The sequence below is a fragment of the Dermacentor andersoni genome, chromosome 2 (genome assembly GCF_023375885.2).
Source record: "Dermacentor andersoni chromosome 2, qqDerAnde1_hic_scaffold, whole genome shotgun sequence".
Classification (NCBI taxonomy): Eukaryota; Metazoa; Arthropoda; class Arachnida; order Ixodida; family Ixodidae; genus Dermacentor; species Dermacentor andersoni.
This window is the reverse complement of record NC_092815.1, coordinates 77,979,550-78,000,392: the sequence shown is the minus strand read 5'-3', so window position 1 is coordinate 78,000,392 and position 20,843 is coordinate 77,979,550. Positions and strand designations below refer to the sequence as shown.

Sequence of the window (20,843 nt, the reverse complement as noted above, 5' to 3'; positions counted from 1 at the left end):
TACAGGGACCTCCCTGAGAAATTTGACATCAATTCGAGCATTGTTTTACATGTTTTTACTCCTTGCACCGGCGACCATTTTTGGTACCATCTTTTGGTCACACTGATGCCGATGGATTTTCATATAATGGGGCATGTAATGATTTCATATTAAAAAAAAAAGGGTATCTTCTGTGAAGTTAAATTCTGCACGTCTTGTTTTTTCTGATCATAAACGTGGGGGCATGTTACATTCAGGTGCAATTTTTTTCCCTTATGTTAAACCTGTGAAAATTGGGTGCACATTAGATTCGGAGGCACATTAGAATGGGTAAATATGGTATGCAGACAATTGTCTTTGAATATGCACCGAGATGGCCTGATTATAGAATATTATCTGAGAAAATGTTGAGGAGCATTATTAGAGGGCTGTGATCACGTCATTCAAGGGAAGCGGAGGCACAGCTTTCCACTTTCAGCAGGAGAACTGCCAAGTCAAAGTGTATTTGAGAGTACCAGGCTTGGGCACAAATGAAGTAAAGTCATTAATTTGTGTTAATGCTTGGTCAGTCGTTCTTTGATCTTGGAAGTAGTATTGCTTATGGTGCATGTTGTGGGGCTAGAACGTTCTTGATAACAACAGAAACGACAGCGCATGTGAGTGTAAACATACAAAAAAGACATTTATTGCTCTTTGTACACAACAATGCCAGCTAGCTGAAATATTGTGTTTGCCCACGCTGGTGCCATGCTGTGAAGCTTAATGGGAAGCCTTCGATAGGTCAATTTGGCAGAATGCGCCAACAAGCACACAATTTGTTCACATGCAGCGAAATCGCACAGCCAGTAAGGAAGAAGCAAGTTCCTTTTATGCTCAAGTTATCCACACCCTCCAATGCTGCCAGCATTGAAGCACTTTCAGCATCTCTTGTCATTGCTACATGACCAAGTCACCAGCTTCCGTTGCCGCGTCTCATGCACGGTAGCCAAACGCCAAGAGACGTGAGAGTTGTGTGAGGAAGGCAAGCATCAGCGAACAAGAGAGAGTCTAGCATCTTCATAGCGCTGCTACCAATGTTCTGCCTGTATGTCTGTATGTCATGGTTCTTTGCACAGGGAATTTCTTTAGCAAACAGTCAATAACTAATCTATTGGGCAAAGCAGATGACCACAAAAAGAACATGCACATAGACGAGACAGTCGCTGTCTCGTCTGCACGAACTAGTCCAGAAAACATTCTTCCTTTGGTGGAGATGTGCCAGTTAGCTCAACAAGATGTTCTAGTCATGCATCTGATTTCAGGTCTAAAGAACAACCTCATGCCTTCAGCAGCAGAAGACGAGAACATCTGCAAGGTTCGCATGCTGCCAGAGGAAGAACTGCTGAGCCGGGTTCAGGAGCTTTCTCAGTTGCGGCTCGGATCGGGTGCCCATTTGGGGCTGGCACGCAATGCTTCATCATCATCTGCTCAGGCTATGGACAAGAAAAAACAGCGCGGTGAAACAGCAGTTTCTTCTATCTCCCGTGGAGCTGCAGCTGCAAAGTAAGAAATGTTTGCCTCTTTGTTGAAAAATGCTTGCATGTGTTGGACTAAAGCACTGCACCGGTATGCCAGGTGGACTATATATCTTTAATGACTGCAGGAAAGTAGACTGTTTCTTGGGTAATCTGAGATTTCTCACTTATTCATTACTGCAGAGAGCCTTTCATCTCATATCTTTGTCTTTATCACAATCATTCATGACGGTTACAGTAAAACCTAATTGATTTGACTCATTAATTCAGAAAATTGGATAATTCAGACTCATTCTTTGGTCCCGACAGGCATATGCATTATTTAATGGCATCAAACTATCATTACATCAGACGTGTTTGGCCACACATCGGTTAATTTGGACAACCTCGAAGTGCCATGAATGCGGAGCGGCGCAAATGTGCAATGCAAAAGAGTAAAACTGGTCATAGTCATCAGCAGAAACTGTATGGGAATAACAAGAACACCTAACACTTTGTGTCTATTTGTGCGTTTATGCGTTTACCACTACACACGACACCGCATTGGCCACATGTACCCTCAGGGCTCTGTATTCACCATGCGTGATCGCGTCGATCTCGAGCACGGTTTCATCCATAACAGATGCGGCAAGCAGTCGTTTCCTTTTGACTTGGTGCATGTGTTGGTCATGTGCCTTCAGAACTGCCTGGTCGCCATTCACGATTCACAGCAGTTGCAGCAAACAGTAGTTCCATTTTGACTTGGTGCAATGCACACGCAATGTGAGAAACACGGTAGAAGCTGTCAAACATGATGACTTATTTTATCGTGGCCCGCACACTGGCATCAAACTCGCGGCTACATTGTGATAGATGGACAATGTATTCTTGACCAGCTCAGTGGCAATAAAATAATTTTGGTGTGTGTGCAGTAGAGATGAAAAGCATTGTGAGGAGAGAGTGGCAGCATAAGCGGACTGAGAGCTGTAGGTGAGATGAAGCAAGGTTAGGCTCTCAGAGGCTGCGTGCTTGATTGACTGTAGTTGCCAGGGGAAGGACCAGGTGGCGCATGTGTGGCAGCGACAGACGAAGAAAGAAGTGAGCGGTGCAATGTGTGTGGGTTTTGGGGGAAGAGTCTCGGAGTGTGGTAATAAAGGGAATGTTTGCGACGAAGTTGTCGGCCTTTCGTCATTCATAGCAAGTCATCCAGGATCTACATGAACATAGACGTATAGGCGGTTAGCGTGCCCGAAGAGTTACTGTAGCATCTGCTGGAGCAGACCAACAGCTCTGCGATCCAACACGAGCAAATCTTGGCGGCAGATCAACAAAGATAAATGGTGGCAGAGGCAGTGCTGGCAGGCTCTGTGTCCACTGGAGGTGGACACAGAAGAGTGAAGACTGCACACAGCCCAGAGTGTTAACGGCTGCGGCTGTTGCACCCTTTCAGTCTCCACCAGCACCATCCTACTGGCCTTTGCATCCCGCGGCGATACATCCTACCATCAAGACCAGCTACATGAACTAGTTTCTCGTGCTATAAGGCAGGTCATCAGAAGGATACCAACAGCGCAACTCTGGGGGATTTACCTGCCATCGCTGCAATGGTGTGGGTTACCCAGCTCATGATTGTCCCACAGGTTGGCATACCGGCCCGCCGCGCTGCTACGAATGTAACGGAATCGGGCATTTCCGATCAGAGTGTCAAGTGGGAGGCGGTAGGTGCCATCCTGGCGTGCACCTACGTGACTGCACTGCAGGTTGCGGTTTCAGTCGGCTGGAGGGAGCCTTTCCTGGAGGTGCGAATTGGGACTGCTACGTTCCAAGCCCTACCCGTTACAGGCTCAAGTGTGAGCTTGCTTGAAATATTGGGGGCAAAGCTAGCAGAAGAGACAGGTGCAAAGCTCAAGACACAAATGCGTGCACTCATCATGAATAAGTGGGAAGCCTACCAGCTTTCTGTAGACTACTGATAGTTGAACGCACGAATTAAGGTACTTGCCTACCTATTGCTTCGAATGGACTGGCTGCTAGGACAACTTGGCCAAGCTCAGTGGTTCTCAAGCTTTTCTCCCAAGGGTTTTTTCAGATTCCTGTATGCGATGCCGACATGAAAATAGCCTTCATCTACCATCAAGGCACGTTTGAATTCGTCAGGAGGTATTGGGGTGGCAGGTGGTCCGGCAACCTTGCAAACATTGATGGACCATGTCCTACAGGGAATCAATCACCACTTCAATATGGCATTTTTAGGTAATGTTCTAGTTTACTCTGAGATGCTTGAGAGCCACTTTGCGCAGGTGAGGGAAGGGCTAAAACGTAAAGGTGCTGGCCTTACGATTAACCCGGACAAAACACAGGTGTGCCATCAGTCCCTTAAGTTCTTGGGCCACATCATCTCACTTGGGCTGTGCTGACCAGATTAAGAAAAGGTGTGCGCAGTGCTAGATTACCCAAGGCATAGCATGAGCAGTTGCAAGCCTTCCTGTGGCTTGCTGGCTATTATATGGAACTTCATCCCACATTTCTCACTGACAGTGCATCCACTTACAGACCTTTTGAAGAAGAATGTGCCATGGGAGTGGGCAGAGAGTCAAGAGCAGGCTTCCACTGCACTAAAGAAATCCTTAACTCAGAATGAAGTTGTGGGCCTTCCAGATCTAAACCGACCTTTCGTGCTTGAAACTGATGCGAGCAGTGCCAGCATTGTAGCTGTACTATTGCAGGCTGGCCCTGATGGACTGCAGCCTGTTTCCTTCATTAGCAGGGTTTTTACTGAGGCTGAAAGCCATTATACTGTCAAAAAGTGGGGGTGTCTTGCAGTAGTGAGGGCAGCGGAAAAGTTCAGGGCCTATCTTGAATTTCCTGAGTTTGAGATTCACTGTGACCACTCGTTCTTGTCATGGATGTTTAGCACCGACCAAGCTTCACCCAGGGTCAAGCATTGGGTCCTACGACTGCAGGGCTTCAATTGCTGAATTAAGCACAGATGGGGACTAGCAAATATACCTGAAGATGCCTTGAGCAGATCCCCTCTCCCGTATGAACAGGTGACACAAGATGGTGGCTCATCCAAGAACAAGCTCTTGACGGCTGTCCCCCAGAACTGAAGACTGTGGTCCAAGGGACTAGGCTCCCTAGCTTGAACCCTGATCACTGCCTTCACAGAGCCGGGGCCAAGCATAGTGCTGGTTCAGCAAAGAGGCAACAAGAAGGTACCATTGTTATCTGGTCACCTCCGACACCTGGCACTGAAGATGGCACATGACCACCCCATTGCAGGCCTACCAGATTTTTCAAAACCATGAGACATGTCACAGCACGGTTAGTCTGGCAAGGCATGCAGGCTGACATATCAAAGTATGTGTAGTGCTGTGCTGTCTGTCGGCGCACAAAAACTCAATGTCAGAAGCCTGACTCATGAACAGTCAGTGGGCCACAGCTCTTATGGAAGAGCTTAGTGTCAATATTATCGGGTCCTTGCCATCTACACCTCGTTACCACAAATACTTGCTGGTGGTTATAAAAAAATTCACGAAGTTTCCACAGCTCTTCCCTCTGCGAGCGGCAACAAGTACGAAAATCTTAAATTCAGTGACTGAAAATACAGTTCAGTGACTGAAAAATTTTTCAAAGATAACCATGTGTGTCATCTCGCCTGCATATCGACTATGCAGGACCGATGGAAGGTCACATGATCTCGGTGGTATACCACCAAAATCATGTGACCTTCCACCATTCCTGCATAGTTGATATGTGGGCGGGACCAATGTTCGTTGGTTTTCGGCCAGCTTGAAGGGACCTGTTCCGCTGGCATGGGCCAACACTGCACACATTGCTGACAGCTGTGTACCAGCTTCTCTGTGTCATGGTCCAATCCAGGATACCAAAACATTGTACAAGCCAGGCGCTTCATTGTCTTCATGCCTGGGTAGGTGTCAGGAAGTTCTTGCAGAGTGAGTACCCACACAGCCTTGGGCAGAACTACACAATGACCCCAGTAGATTAGTCCTTTACTCACAATGAGTTTGTGCCTGTGGGTGACGTACGGCTGAAGGCACTGTTGCTCCTGCCCCAGTTGGTTTGGCCAACCACGCAGAATCCATGTTTTCACCTGTCAGAGCAGCATGTCCTCGCTGGTGCTGTCTGCCAACAGCTGCACCTAAAGAGAAAAATCAATCAAAACTTGTGCATGTAGCACATATTCCATGGAATCATCTTCACCAGGATGCCCTCGTTCCGGCAGAGGCAAATGGCTCGAAGCATCAGCATTTGCGTTCAGTGGTCCTCTCCAGAATTCTATGTCATACTGATACGCTGATGAAAGGAGCGCCCAGTGCTGTATCCTGGTTGTTGCCATCTGTGGAATTGGTTTCTCTGGATGGAGCAGCCCTGTCAACAGCTTATGATCCATTATCAAACAAAATTTGTTACTGAAGAGATAGTCGCGGAACCTTGTCACTCTGAAAACTTGGGTGAGTGCTTCCTTTTCCAGTTGAGAGTCATTGCGCTCCACCGGTGTCAAGGTTCTAGAGTGAGAAGTTATCGAATAATCTTTGCACTTGATGCTCTAGGACAGCATGGCACCTAAGCTGACCGATGATGCATCGCATTACAGTCGAAGGTGTTTTTTTGGGTCATAGTGGACATGAAATTTAGCCTTGCCTAATGCACTCTTTGCTTCTTGAAATGGGCTGTCCTGGGATGGCCCCATTGCTAAAGCACCTCCTTTGCCAGCAAGCGATGTAAGGGAGCCAGCATTGTTGACATGTTGGGCAACAATTTAGCATAATATGTAACTAAGCCCAAGAAAAATTTCAGCTGGCTTACTGATGTTGGCTTCGGTGCGGCCAGTACCACTTCAAGGTTATCCTGCAGAGGATGAAGACCTTTGCCATCGATGCGGTGCCCCAGACATGACACTTGCGCTTCTCTAAACCGGCAGTTGGCTTTGTTAAACTTCAAGCAAAACTACTGAAACACCTGCCGCAGTACAAAAATGTCTTTTTTCTTTTCCGCCACAATGATGTCATCGAGGTACACTTGAACTTTCGGCAACTCTTGAAAAATCAATTCATGCATCGCTGTAACAAGGCGGGGGCTGAAGTAATTTCAAATGCTGGGCGATTGTAGCAGCAAAGGCCCCGGTGTGTGTTGGGCACCGCTGTCTTCCTAGCTTCAGTGTCCAGCGGCAGCTAACTGTATGTGTTGCGCAAGTCCAGAGTGCTGAAAACTTTGCCTCCAGAAAGTGCCGCAAATATGTCTTCAACTTTGGGCAGGGGATACTGTTCCAAGTGTGACACCGGCTTGACCGTTAACTTGAAGTCGCCACACAATCGTATATTGCCATTCTTTTTTGCTGCCGGAACCACCGGTGTTGCCCAATCCGAAATGCTTATCGATGAAAGCACTTCGTCTTGTACAAAACGGTCAATCTTGGCCGAAACTTTGGAGCGCACAGCGTAAGGCACTGTACGTGCCGTGGGCGGACACCTTCTTTGAGGTGCAGTTGCACAGGGGGGCCCTTGCAACAGCCAAGCTTGTTCTCGAAAAGATCCTAAATTCATTGAGTTGAGGCTTCATCTAGTCGTTATCACAAACAGTATTCACACTCGAGGTGTTTCCAGTGTCCCAGAAGGACACACCCACCTTACTGTAGGCCTCTATCGTGTTCTGGCCGCAGAGCAGTGGTCCGTTACATGCCATCACAATTAGCGTGCGGGTCACCACGGTCGAACCACAGGCACGTGTGCAGGATATTTTTTTTGGGGGGGGGGGGGGGGGTAACTTTTCTATGCAAACGAGGGGCAGGGTACTTTTACTGATACAAATATGAATAATGCCCACCATTCGCCATAAATACGCGTAAACCCACAAAAGAGAACTGAAATAATGTGTATCTCACAGGTACGCCTGTGAGATACATGTCTTCTTTACTTGACAAAGAACCACATCAAATTGACTCGCTTATGAAGATGCACAGGAAGAACCTTGCCAAGAACAAGTTAACAAGCGAAAATGCAAAATAAAGATTTCTAGTAGCGTTTTTTGAATTAGCTCTGGAAGAATTATAGAGAAATGTATATTTGCGGAACAATCACAGTTCTTTTGGATCCATCGTTTACTGCTCTACCAAGTGCCAAAACCGACTCGTGTTGTTATTTGGGAAGTTGCGTAACGATGCGAGGTCACCAGTCCCGTACAACCGTGTAGAGCGCAAGACGCTGTGGTTCTAAACGAACTGCGCTCACCGCGGATGGGTAGAAAAACACCCCCATTAGCACAGCAGGGAAATGGCTACGTCAAGCGGCTTGACTGATAACTGTAGAAGCGTCATGCAAAACACACGGAATTACTGTCCACTTCCGGCGGCGTTTCTCTACTTTTCTTTTAAATAAAAAGATGTTGCTCCATAAATATTTTCACAAACAATTTTCGTTTTTCCTCCCTGTTTGGCTGTTGCCTTGGTTTTCTCCCTTAGTAGATCGCTTAATTTCCCATCTCCTTGCGACTCTTGTTCCCAGTTGCAAATTTTGCACGAAAAGTGCTGTACAATTAGGGAAAAACCAGACGAGGTAACGGGTGACATTTATATTGCTTATGGGTTGAATGGTTATTGCAGGGTCTGATGATGGACGCTGTTTTGCAATATTTTATTTTCCACCTTATCTAACCGATATCGCGGATATATGGTTCGTCAAGGATCTGCCAGTGTTGCGGCGAGCCGTCACTCGAGGAAATGATGGAGCAAAAGGAAAAGTTAAACGCAACTGGCGTTTTCTCCCACCACAACTCGTTCCACGGGCATACAGACCAGCTGACTACGAACCGAATCCCTTTCCTGGTCCCTGGATCAGTCTAAATAAAGGAGGTTGAACTATCGAAGCAACAGCGATGCGCATGATCATTGAATAGATGGTGACATAAAAATTGTGGTGGCCATTATAAATAAAATGAAATATAATTAAAACAATAATCTACACTCTGCCTGCTACAGTAGATGGTGACAACTGAATTCATCTTGAGTTAATTGCGCGGGCAAAGAATCGATGAAGAAACTGGCCTCCAACCCCAGGAGATGCCGATAACTACCGCCATCCAAAAGGAGTGAAAAAATTGACAACCATTCCACTCTGTGAAGATGGAATGACAGCAAAAGCTGACCACAGTCAAAGCTCTCAAACGAAAAGCAAAGGGTTTCGCCTCCGCTGCGGGTCGGCCTGAAGATAGTGCAATATCAGGCCGACCCGCGGCATAGATGAAGCAGGCATTAAGCGCTCCCCATACATGGGTACATCCCGAAGGTAGTGCAATGCCGGGCCGACCCACGGGGGAGGTGAAGCAGGCGTTAAGCACTCCCCATACGTGAGCCCATCCCGAAGATTCCGAAGGGCGCGTTATAGGTTCCCGAGTCCACAGGGGTATGTGCCATTGATCTTGGACCATTCTTGCACTATGACCAGGATCGGCCCACATGGTGATTTTTTCTGTTAACGTACGCCGGAAAAAAACTACAGAAGTTAGTCATACACTGCTTTCACTGTAAAAGGCAGCAAAATGTTGACCGCCGAGTAGATTGATTTGTCAGCGCTTTAGGAATGTGTGTGAGGAGTGGTGGCGTGGGCGAATAGGAGAATATGCCGCTTAATTTTTTTTTTTTTTTACCCGAGCACTCCCACATTGTTTGTAATGATGCAAATAAGCACAACTTGAACTTGAAAGAGTCGGGAGGCCTTTAAAATGTTGGGTTGAACTTGATATACATTATTGACTGGAGGCTGTGATTAGTCAACTTCTATCCCCACCAGACTGATTTTAGTCTAAAGTTTACCTTGAAAACTTTAACGCTTAATTAAAATATATGTGCCAATTCTGTATGAGTCTGTTCTATCACAATAAGAAAACTTGACTGCCTGCATGTTTCTTACTGTGCCATCATGACATTGAGTGCTGATGTTTCTCTTAAGTTGAAATTTAAATTTCTAGTATGGGAATTGAGTGTTCCTAGGTACTTTCTGGGTTTTACTAAAATGTAAATGATAGAGGTACACTAGAGAGGAAAGTAAAATGAGCTGTAAAAGTAAATTGCCACTCTGCAATGTCAAAAAATAATGCCACTGTCTCTGTTGGAAGTGGCTTGGTAAGCCAGAAAAGACACAAGAGTAGAAGGTCGGTGGCAATGCCTCCTTGAAGTTCCCGCCTCGGCTCGCTACGATGTCACAGATTTTTGACAGTGTCTGCTTCAGCCTAGTTAAGTTTCTTTCAGTAAAAATGCAATACATAGTACATGTACATGTCATAAATTCAGAAAATTGAACATTGTCTTTTCTTTTCTATTGTATTAAACAACCTCTTATCATGAAATTAATGAATATAAAGTTTTGAATTAATTCTTTATCAGTCTAAAGTGATTTAGCGTTTCTCTTTATTGTCCCTTAAGGACCATCTTTGGTCAGAATGTGCTTAGGAGGCAGTTTTTATAATGCTAACGTTGACATCTGAATCTTTGAATTGGCATTTCACATAGTGTTGTACTACAGGGCGTAAGGAAGGCTCCCTAGGAGAGTAAGTGGAAGAGCAGGGCATTTTAATGCAAATGTATAGATGGGTACATAAAAGCTAATGATAGTTTCGGGGTGTCCAATAAACCCTCATCATCTCTACTGCGCACATTTAAGAATTATTTGACGTCCTTGCTCATACACCAGGGGTCACTTGCACAATGAATGCACATTACACATGACTGATGGGTACAATTGGGTGAAAAGCTTGACATAAGTGACAGTAATTGCCACATGATAATTTGTCGAAGTATGTTTGTATTAAGCTTTCTTACCTTCATCACTTAACGGCTTAGCGCCTGGCATAATATCTAAAACACTTCTTGCTTGTGACTCTCAGTATTTATTTAGGTATGTGTGCCCTTGTGAGGGTCGCAGTTCAATGTTGACCAGTGCACATACTTTGGCAGGGAGTCGGAGACAACGGTCGTGGGCCCGATGCCTGACTTGGGCCTCTTTGAGACTTGCCGTCTGGCTTGGCCAATGCTTCCTCAGTATCATCCGAAGCAGCTTATGGAGCTCCTGGGCTTTGGGAAGATTCGGAGAGTCAAGGCCATCCTCAGCCACCTTGTGCGCTGTGTCTCCAAATCAGGACAGGTACTCTATATTATTTTAGGCTGATTGTGGCACAATGCCCGTATTGTAGCTTGGTTATCAGCTTATCATAGGCTAATGCATTTTGCTAATGAAATCTGCTGTTCTTTGGGTGTGTTGTACTGTTCTTGTGCGATTTCAATTTTGCTTATAGCAGCTTATAGTAGCAGTGATGTGGATATTTCCACATCACTTCTTTTAGAGAAAAAAAATTATTCTATAATCATCTGGAAAATGTCATTAAATTTCATGTACTAATGGCTCAACACAATTACTGGCATGCTCAGCACTTGAAAGCATGACAGTGCTCTAAAGCTATCTTATTTTGACACACACAGGGTTTCCCGGATTGGCTTCAGGTTTATTGGCTTTTGTGCTGTTTTTGGTCCTTGAAGTCGCGGCAGATCCCTGGCCATAAATATGACCCAAAACAAGATAAGACTTGATTATACAAAGAGGCACATCAGCATCCTTCTGTGACGGGAAACAGTGCAAGGGGAACACTTGGTTCCATGGTGGAAAGAGGAGGGAGTTCTCACTCAATAATATACCTCTAAACTATGAAAACACGGCATGTCAAAACTGACCACTTTGCCTTATGAATGACCTCTAGCTTTTCACGAGATTGCTGTGCCCTTGGAAAGCCAGAAGAGTTTGGATCCACTGAATGCCTAATTTTAATTAAGCGACTTCTATATACCGTATATAGTGTAGAATGGTTGACATCTGGGTCACCTGGTGTTCATGTTGATGGGGTACATAGAGACACAAAAAATGAATGGACTCACGGGTTCTAATTCTGCATTATTCATTTATTCCACACACCTGCAGCATTGTTTCAAAATACATTGAAAACAAAGAGCCAACTGAAATATTTAGATCTGTTTCAATTAAGTGAAGTTGGGAATCATTCACTCATGTTTACAGTCTTGCTGATAAGCTCTCCCACACACACCAACAGCCAGCTTTAACAGAGAAATTCCAACCATAAGGGAGTTTGCAAGCACCTCTGTGGCAGCAAAGGGAATTTGCCTTGTCTCAGTGTCTTTCTCCGGTGTCATTATTGTAATTGAATATCGCAAGTGACGTTGCGGTTATCTTGGCCTGGTAACTCGCTATATTCGAATTAAAAATCTTTATGAATCCATTGCATTTTTTGTTAGGATTTAGTTATGGTAATGTTTGCCTATTCTGGTGTGCAGGCCCCTGGAGGTGTCGTTGCAGGTGGCAATGCGGCGGAGATGGCTTCTGAAGGAGCAGCTGAAGAGGAAGGAGGTGATGAAGGAGTACGAGGCTGGTCTCGCTCGAGAACGCTTTCTCTGGCAGCGCCTGCAGCCGGATCAGCAGCACACAGCCCTAGGGAGGGTGGCAACATAGTCCCCGAAGAACTGCAGCTGGACTATGTGGAGATCCAGTCGATCCCGCCATTACCACTGTATGCGCTGTTGGCAGCCGACAAGCAGCTGGAACCAGGTGCAGCAGGTGGGCGCAAGGATGCTTCGCCTAGTGGCACAGGCGCAGAGGCTGGTCAACCAGGTGCTAAGGAGAACCAGGTGAGTGTGGTCTGTCTTGCGCTCTTCAGAGGTTAAAACAAAGTGTATTCATAGCCTACAGCTGTTGTAGTGCATTAAGGGGCCCTGTGAGCATTGTTAATTGTATTTATAGTGTGACGGGGCTTACGCATATGTAGAAAGGATGCAAGAGTGTATTCATGCAAAATGCACAGGGTTATCCAACAGTATGGCCGAGCAGCAGCTCCTGCAGCATTTATCCAAAATTTTTGTTTTCTTCGTGCTGCAAGGTGCTGCTTCACCATCACCACATTCACGCACGAAGGCCTTATCACAACAGGAATTATTTTTCTGTGAATGATTCCGTATGACAATAGAGAGTGACGATGACTTTGCTGCTGCTTCATTCATTCAAACATCATGAAGGCTAGATGGATAGTTTACATTGTCAGATGTATTTAACAAATAATCAGGGTTAATTTTTTTATATTGCTACGGAACAGTATTTGCGATGACAAAGAGGCGAGCAGGGTGAAGACGACGACGACGATATTGAGGCTAGCGCGGGCTGTTGCCTCTTGGCCAACTGCGGCGTATTGCCTTGTAAATATACTTGTAAATAGCTTTTCGTCGGTGTCTTCCTACGTAACATATCTGGTGGAAGTGGACGTTCCCTGTACCTCGTCACAGAGCTTCGCCGTGGACGGTACGTCGAGCCTTCCTTCATGGCTCCCGGCGACGACAACTCGACTCCGCCGGCACCGACATCTGCTGCCACTTCGACAACCTACATTATTCTCCCCACTCCCCGTGATCTTGGCGTATTCTCGGGAAAAGATGGGGAAGACGTCGAGGACTGGATCAGCCTGTACGAACACGTCAACCGCAATAACCGGTGGGACCCTACTATCATGCTCGCCAACGTAGTCTTTTACCTCGGTGGCACACCTCGAGTTTGGTTTTGGACGCACGAAGGTGAGCTCACCAGTTGGGTTTTGCTTAAGCAAAAGCTCCGAGACTTGTTCGGCAACCCCTACTGTCACCAACTTGCCGTGCAGAAGGCGCTTTCCAGTCGTGTGCTGACGTCAACAGAGCCCTACGTCACATACATTCAGGATGTCTTGACTCTGTGCCGCAAAGTTGACGCACACATGACTGGGTCCAACAAGGTCTCCCACATCCTCAAAGGCATTGCCGATGACGCCTTCAACTTGCTCGTATTTAACAACGTGGTGACGGTAGATGCAGTTATAAAAAAGTGCCGCCGCCTGGAACTCACTAAAAGCCGACGTATCGACCAACAGTTAGCCCGTCTGCCCAACACCCCAGCAACATCTTCCTGTGCCAAGGCTCCTCGTCCCAACAACACTGACGATGTTACCAGGATTGTCCGGCGTGAGATCGAGGCCGCCTATCCGGCTGCCCTTGACTCCAGCGCCTCCAATGCACCGGCAGTCACTGTTTCCATGATCCAGGCAGTTGTCCGCCAGGAGTTCGCAAACATGGGTATTCACCCCATCTGCTCGGCCCATCGCCCTGATACCCACCCGGCTTCTTCGATTCTGCCCCGTCCCGCATCTTCTTACCTACCACGTTTCCGCAACCCCTCTGAATGGTGCACTGCAGATGACAAGCCATTTGTTTTCACTGCCATCGAATCAGGCACATATCTCGGCACTGTCGCAGTTGCTGGAGTTCCCGGAACCAGTCTACATATACTGCCTACTCTCGCCCCCCAGGTGGCCCTTCTCGTCCTTATGCTGCCCGCTCAGATAATGCCACCACAGATTCTCCTGCGCCAAACCGCCCCTATTCTCGTTCGCCTTCGCCCCAACGACGACAATCTCGCTCCCCCCAGCCCCATCGCTCCTATTCGCCGACTCCCTTCGGACGCCGCTCCCAGCCGGAAAACTAGACGATGCAGCGCCTCGAGGTGACGCTGCATTGCTCCCTACGCCGCCAAATCCTCTCCTAATGTTGCCCTCTTATCTGAACCTTCTTGACGTGCAAGTCGACGGTGTTTCTGTATCTGCTCTCACAGACACTGGGGCGCATTTGTCGGTAACGAGCGCTGACCTTTGTAACTGGCTGAGGAAAATAATCACCCCCGCCACGACGCCTGTTGTCCGTGTCGCCGATGGCGGAACAGCCCCTGTAATTGGTATGTGTGCCGCCTGCGTCTCCTTCACCAATCGCTCCACTACCGTGCTATTCACAGTCATCGCCCACTGTCCCCACGACATCATCCTCGGCTTAGACTTCCTCTCCGCACATTCTGCTCTCATCGATTGCTCCGCCAGTACTCTCCGCCTCGACCTGCCTGTTCTGGATCCCGCTGAACAACACCCCAGTCACCTCAGTTCCGTTGACTTCGTTCGCTTGCCACCTTCGACACTGACTTACGTTGACTTCGTGTCATCCCCACCAGTCCCCGACGGTCACTACATCGCGGCTCCTGTGCAAGACGTCCTCCTTACACACGGGATCACAGTACCTCATACAGTTTTATCTATTACGGCGAATTGCGTCTGCCTGCCAGTGGTCAATTTTGGCTTGACGACACATGTGCTGCCACGCGGGATGTCTCTGGCCCAGCTTTACTCATTCGAGGATCACTCTGTAGCATCGATTGTAGTAGACGACAATTCAGCCGATCCTCCTCTACCATCGCAGTTGGCAACTTGTACCATCTCCGACTTATAGAAGGTGATAGCACCTGACATGCTGTCCGAGCACGCTCGTGAGCTCTACCGCATTATGTTTTCCTACCATGATATTTTTTACTTTAACGATCGTCCTTTGGCCCAAACAACAGCTGTTAAACATCGCATTAATACCGGCGATGCCCCTCCTATTCATCGCCACCCGTATCGAGTATCACCAGCTGAGCGTCAAGTTATTCACACCGATGTTCGCAAAATGCTTGCCAAGAACATTATTGAACCGTCATGTAGTCCATGGGCGTCACCTGTTGTACTGGTAAAAAAGAAGGATGGATCATGGCGCTTTCGCGTGGTTTATTGGCACCTAAACAGGGTTATCAAAAAGGACGTGTATCCCCTACCTTGGATTGATGACGCCCTTGACTGCCTCCACGGTGCTCACTATTTCTCCTCTATTGACCTTCGCTCCGGCTACTGGCAGATTGTCGTGGACGATCTAGACCGCGAGAAGACTGCTTTTGTAAGACCCGACGGTCTTTATCAATTCAAAGTGATGCCGTTCAGTCTATGTAACGCTCCTGCCACTTTTGAACGCATGATGGACTCCCTTCTTCACAGTTTCAAATGGTCCATGTGCCTGTGCTACTTGAACGGCGTTATAGTATTCTCCCCAACGTTCGATACGCACCTGGAGCACCTTTCGGCAGTCCTGGACGTTTTTCGTCGAGCCGGTCTGCAACTCAACGCATCGAAGTGCAAATTCGGTCGTCGCTAGATTACTGTCCTTGGGAATCTTGTTGACGCGAATGGAGTGCAACCAGACCCAGGCAAGATCCATGCTGTTACACATTTCCCTGTTCCAAAGTGTGTCAAGGATGTGCGCAGCTTCATCGGCCTTTGCTCGTACTTCCGCCATTTCGTGAAAAATTTCGCGGCCATAGCACGACCACTAACCGAGCTTTTGAAAAAAGAAGCCCCTTTCCAGTGGGGTGATAACGAGGCCTCTGCATTCTCGCTTCTAATCGACCTTCTCACGATGCCTCTCGTTCTGGCCCATTTCAATCCTTCAGCGCCTACTGAAGTCCATACTGATGAGAGCGGTCACGGAATTGGCACAGTACTGGCACAACGCCAGTGCGGCCACGACCGTGTTATCGCTTACTCTAGCAGGCTCCTCTCGCCCGTGGAGCGCAACTATTCCATCACTGAGCGTGAGTGTCTGGCCCTAGTTTGGGCGGTTGTTCCGCCCATACTTATATGGCCGACCCTTTTCTATTATCACAGACCATCACGCGCTTTGCTGGTTATGCTCACTGAAAGATCCTACAGGAAGACTTGGTTGCTGGGCCTTACGCCTCCAAGAATATTCATTCTCTATCACCTACAAATCTGGCAGACTACACAAAGACGCTGACTGCCTGTCTCGCTACTCGGTAGACGAGCCTGACGCCGCCGACAGTAGTACCGCCAACAGCATTTTCTCTGTGTCTGCCTTCGCTAACATCGCCGATGAGCAGTACCGAGACCTATCTCTGCGAATACTCATCGAGCGTCTGCGCTCTACACCTACCGACGCATCCGTTCGCCGATATGTCCTCCAGGGCGGCATTCTGTATCGAAGAAACTTCCTCCCTGATGGCCCTGATCTTCTTCTTGTCGTGCCAAAACATCTACGACAGACTGTGCTCTTTGAGATGCATGATGCACCGACTGCAGGACATCGTGGGGTAACCCGCACGTACGACTGCGTCCGCCGCCGCTTCTATTGGCCTGGTCTTGCTCGCTCCGTCCGACGCTATGTTGCTACCTGTGATCCCTGCCAGCGTCGGAAGACACCTCAGGTGCTACCTTGCAGTTATCTCCAGCCGATCACTATCCCTGTGGAACTGTTCTTTCGTGTTGGATTAGACCTCCTCGGTCCCTTTCCCACGTCATCCTCTGGGAACAAATGGGTAGCCGTCGCAACTGATTACGCCACCCGATACGCTATCACGCTGGCTCTCCCTACCAGTTGCGCCACTGATGTCGCGTACTTTCTCTTACGTGACATTATCTTAGTTCATGGCGCCCCGCGACAGCTGCTTACTGACCGTGGTCGTAACTTCCTCTCGAAAGTTATCGCCGACATTGTGCATTCCTGCTCCATTCAACATAAGCTGACTGTCTCATACCGTCCTCAAACCAATGGCCTGACAGAGCGGTTAAACCGCACTCTTACCGATATGCTCTTCAAGTACGTTTCGAAGGACCACCACGACTGGGACGTTGCCTTCCTTACGTCACATTTTGCGTACAATTCTTCCCGGCACGACACCGCCGGATTTTCTCCATTTTATCTATTGTACAGTCGCGAACCGACCTTGCCCCTAGACACGGCAGTTCCTCCTGCTGCGATCCCAACAAGCGAGTATGCGCGCGACGCCATCGCCCTTGCGGACCATGCACGCCAGCTTGCCTGTACTCGACTGACGGCCTCGCAAACCACTCAGCAACGTCAGTACAATGCCCGCCACCGTGACTTACAGTTTTCGCCTGGTGCGCTCATGCTCCTGTGGTCGCCCTCTCGTCACGTCGGACTTTCAGAGAAGCTCCTTTCACGATATACAGGGCCTTACCGCGTGCTCCGCCAGGTGACACCTGTGACGTACGAATTTGCTCCTGTGCGTTCAACCTCGTCCTCTACTCTGGCATCTAGTGATGTTGTGCACATCAGTAGGCTCAAGGCCTACTACACTGCTTCCGAGTCCGGCGTGTAGTCGCTCCGGGACGGCGCTTTTGCCGCCGGGGGTAGTGCTACGGAACAGTATTTGCGATGACAAAGAGGCGAGCAGGGTGAAGACAACGACGACGACGATTAGAGGCTAGCGCGGGCTGTTGCTTCTTGGCCAACTGCGGCCTATTGCCTTGTAAATATACTTGTAAATAGCTTTTCGTCGATGTCTTCCTACGTAACAATATGAATATTGTCTAGCTCAGTATTTTTGCTCTGCCATCAAAAAGAACAATTTGTTTCTAAGTGACTTGGCCAATTTGGAAAGGAATACCATTAAAACTTGCATAGAACACGAACCTGTATATAGTCAGAGTAGGGGTGTGCGAATAGCAATTTTAGAGACCAAATAGAATCTACATTGAGTAGTGCCAGAAGTGAATCAAATCGAATATTGCATACTTTTTGAATAGTTTTTGAAAAATGAGCAGCCATTACAATTGATGTAAAGTGGTATTCACATCCTCCTAGTATTCATAAGCTTAGCAACTTTCTGTCGTCACGTTGTGCATTATCAAGCATTATTTGTCAATATGCACAAATGGAGCGAACAATTAGGCAGTTTGTTCGGCATACACAGGACTTTTCGGAGAGTGCGAATGATCCCTGTGACATAACCTGTTGCACTATGTAAGTTCTCAAGTTTTATGCGTATGTTTGCCCGCAGGGATGAAAATTATTGTTCGTTTGCTCCAATTTTATGTTTGATTGCACACAGTTAACATTCTAAAATATTCAAAATTTTAAAAATATTCATATTTACGAATAGTGACTATTATATTCGAAGGGTGAATTGAATAGGACACTGTTCGATTCGTTATTCGAAAGTTTTGATTATTTGCACTCCTAAGCCCGAAGTGTAATTTGGGTCAGCAAAAAATGCAAAAATAGTTTTCATCTGCATATAGTCTTAGGAAAAAGCTCACTGAAAGCATTTATTTTCATTGTACTTCACGCTTTAGTCGTTGTCAGCCATTGCACTTTCCTCTGAGAGCCCATAGGAACTCGTCTCCAGTGCCGTCATGTGTATTCGATGTTGTACACTTGTTGAATGCACGATGGACGAGGTCTTCAGTAATGCAGACCCGAGTGTCGGCGACCCACGACCGGAGCATTGCTGGGAAGGCTCATTTTAGTCGTCCGGTAGGAGCCACTTTAGGCTCTCCCAACCTCATCCACTCCTTATAGCAGCGCTTGGTGGGGTCTTTGAACAGTTTATTTACGCACAAATCAAGCGGCTGCAGCTGGGATGTCATCTTGGGAGACGATCAGCTTGGTGCTGGACTCGCGCAGCAGTCACTTCACCGAGTCAGTCAGCCAGGTGACAGTGACAGGGGGCTTGTGAGCTACGTTTTTGGAAAGAGATTACTTGAATTTAATGTGGCCTAATTTAGAATTCTACTTGGAATAATGCTAAAACTAATCACTTTTTACAAGCACTCAAAGTAGTTCTTATTAAATATGTGAATAACTATCTTTGTGAATTAAAAGCTACTTGTGTTTTTTCTTTTAATGTATTTTTTTCCATTTTTATCAATTTGTGTGTGCCGTGTTTATGTTGCTGCAAACGAGGAATATTGTCATGTAGCAGTGACGGTGAATAATACAGCTGCAAAACTGTGATTGACGGAACTAACTTTTTATTGGGCGAACTTGTGCCCACAAAAGCAAGTTACACTCAAAGCACAGCCATAGCAGCGAGCACGGTAGGCAATCGTCAAAATCTTATCACAGGGTCAGTTATTATACATCAGTCATCGAAGGTTCCAGACTCAGTAATCGCTGGTGCCATATGTCTTCCAGAAAGTTCTGCACCATTCGCGTCACGCATACATGAAATGAGATTACACAAGGTTCGGTGGCAACAGGCAGTGGATAAAATCATCAATAACTTTCGAGAAACTTCCGATACATGTGGGCACGTCCTGCGCTGTGCGATAACATTTGCTAGGCGGTGATACATGGTTACCCAATAAAGATAAACAAGTACACGGGTCAATATGCATTTTTCTAAGTAGGCCAACCACTAGCCACGATGGCTATAAGGTTCAACAATACTTTGTGGACGTGAAGTGAACTTTTTGGTGAAAATAAAAAAATAACAATAAAGCACGCAGGACAAGTAGCGATGGGAGCCCCAGCAGTGCTTCAGGTCGCTGACACCATGCAGACGTTATCCAATCAAGCACCAATGTTTCGTCCATCAACCCTTTTTCTTGACACCGGACAACATTTTTTTTTACTTTTTCCATTTCAGCAGGGTCATCCGTTTGAACACCATGTAGGGTGAAAGCTTGCGACTCTCTATCATGCAGGACAACATTATGGTGACCTGTGTCTTCTCATTTCCACTTGACCACACAAAAACTTGCCTGGAGAATTCCTTCTGCACAGTTAGACATACTGGCATCCGACCAGCGTTGCCGACCTGGCCCAGCTGAAAGTTGATAGACTTCTGCAGCAAAATTGTGTGTTGCTAAAAGGTCACAAGCAGCTCTTCGTAGATTTCTGGCAGGTTCTGTGATATTGATGTGCGCCGAAGTAATGAAAATCCAGCACGGCATGTAAAATGAGACACCCAGTGCTTACTTACCTTGAAATCCATCCGTGGGAAGCCTTTCTTTCTCTCTAGCAATCTCCCTTGCCTTTGCTTACAGATGCTCGAAGTTGACAGCGAGATGTGCAGCTCGTTTCTCTTGAACAAAGTGTGTTAGGTCCCATTCAATTTCAGGAAACACTCCATTCGTCGGCCCTCAGTAACTTTTTCTTAGGCTGCTGCACCTGAAACGAACCTCCTTTTGTTTCCTCCAACTGCAAATGCTGCACTCATTGGCACCAAACTGCCACCCTGCAGCACAGTTGCCAATGCTACAAGCACATTTCTTTTAAAAGCAGCCAAATATTGCTTTCGTGGTCCTGATACCGTGCAAGATACAATTCAAAGCTCAATCATGCTGCTTCCTAAAGTGTGGCCATTGTGATGACAGCGTGGTTTTTAGCTCAAGCATCTGATGATGACAGTGCCAAGCAATGCCGAAGCTGGAACTGCGAATTTGGGCTTAAAATTGTTGGTATCTGGGTATAGTACCGGGCGGAAATTTTACGTGGTAAATCCTGGAAAAAAATCTAAATATTCACAGGTTTTTACAGTATTGATTTTTGCAGCGCTTGTTCTCCAGAGACACAGCATACACCCACAACAGTGTATAGCTTACAATCACTGACATACATTCTTCCGGTGGTTTTTAAAAAATTTGAAGAAAATAAAATTA

General features: G+C 47.0%; 1 protein-coding gene across 5 annotated transcripts in view; it reads left to right on the top strand.

The window, feature by feature from the left end:
• Rbcn-3A (rabconnectin-3 alpha) overlaps positions 1-20,843 on the top strand; it is a 177,208-nt gene that overhangs the window by 76,798 nt on the left and 79,567 nt on the right. For all 5 annotated transcript variants that reach the window (XM_055076936.2, XM_055076938.2, XM_055076937.2 and 2 more), the window contains 3 exons: positions 1,281-1,521; positions 10,444-10,630; positions 11,830-12,180. In XM_055076936.2, coding sequence (XP_054932911.2) covers positions 1,281-1,521; positions 10,444-10,630; positions 11,830-12,180 — 779 coding nt within the window. The remainder of the gene's footprint in view (positions 1-1,280; positions 1,522-10,443; positions 10,631-11,829; positions 12,181-20,843) is intronic.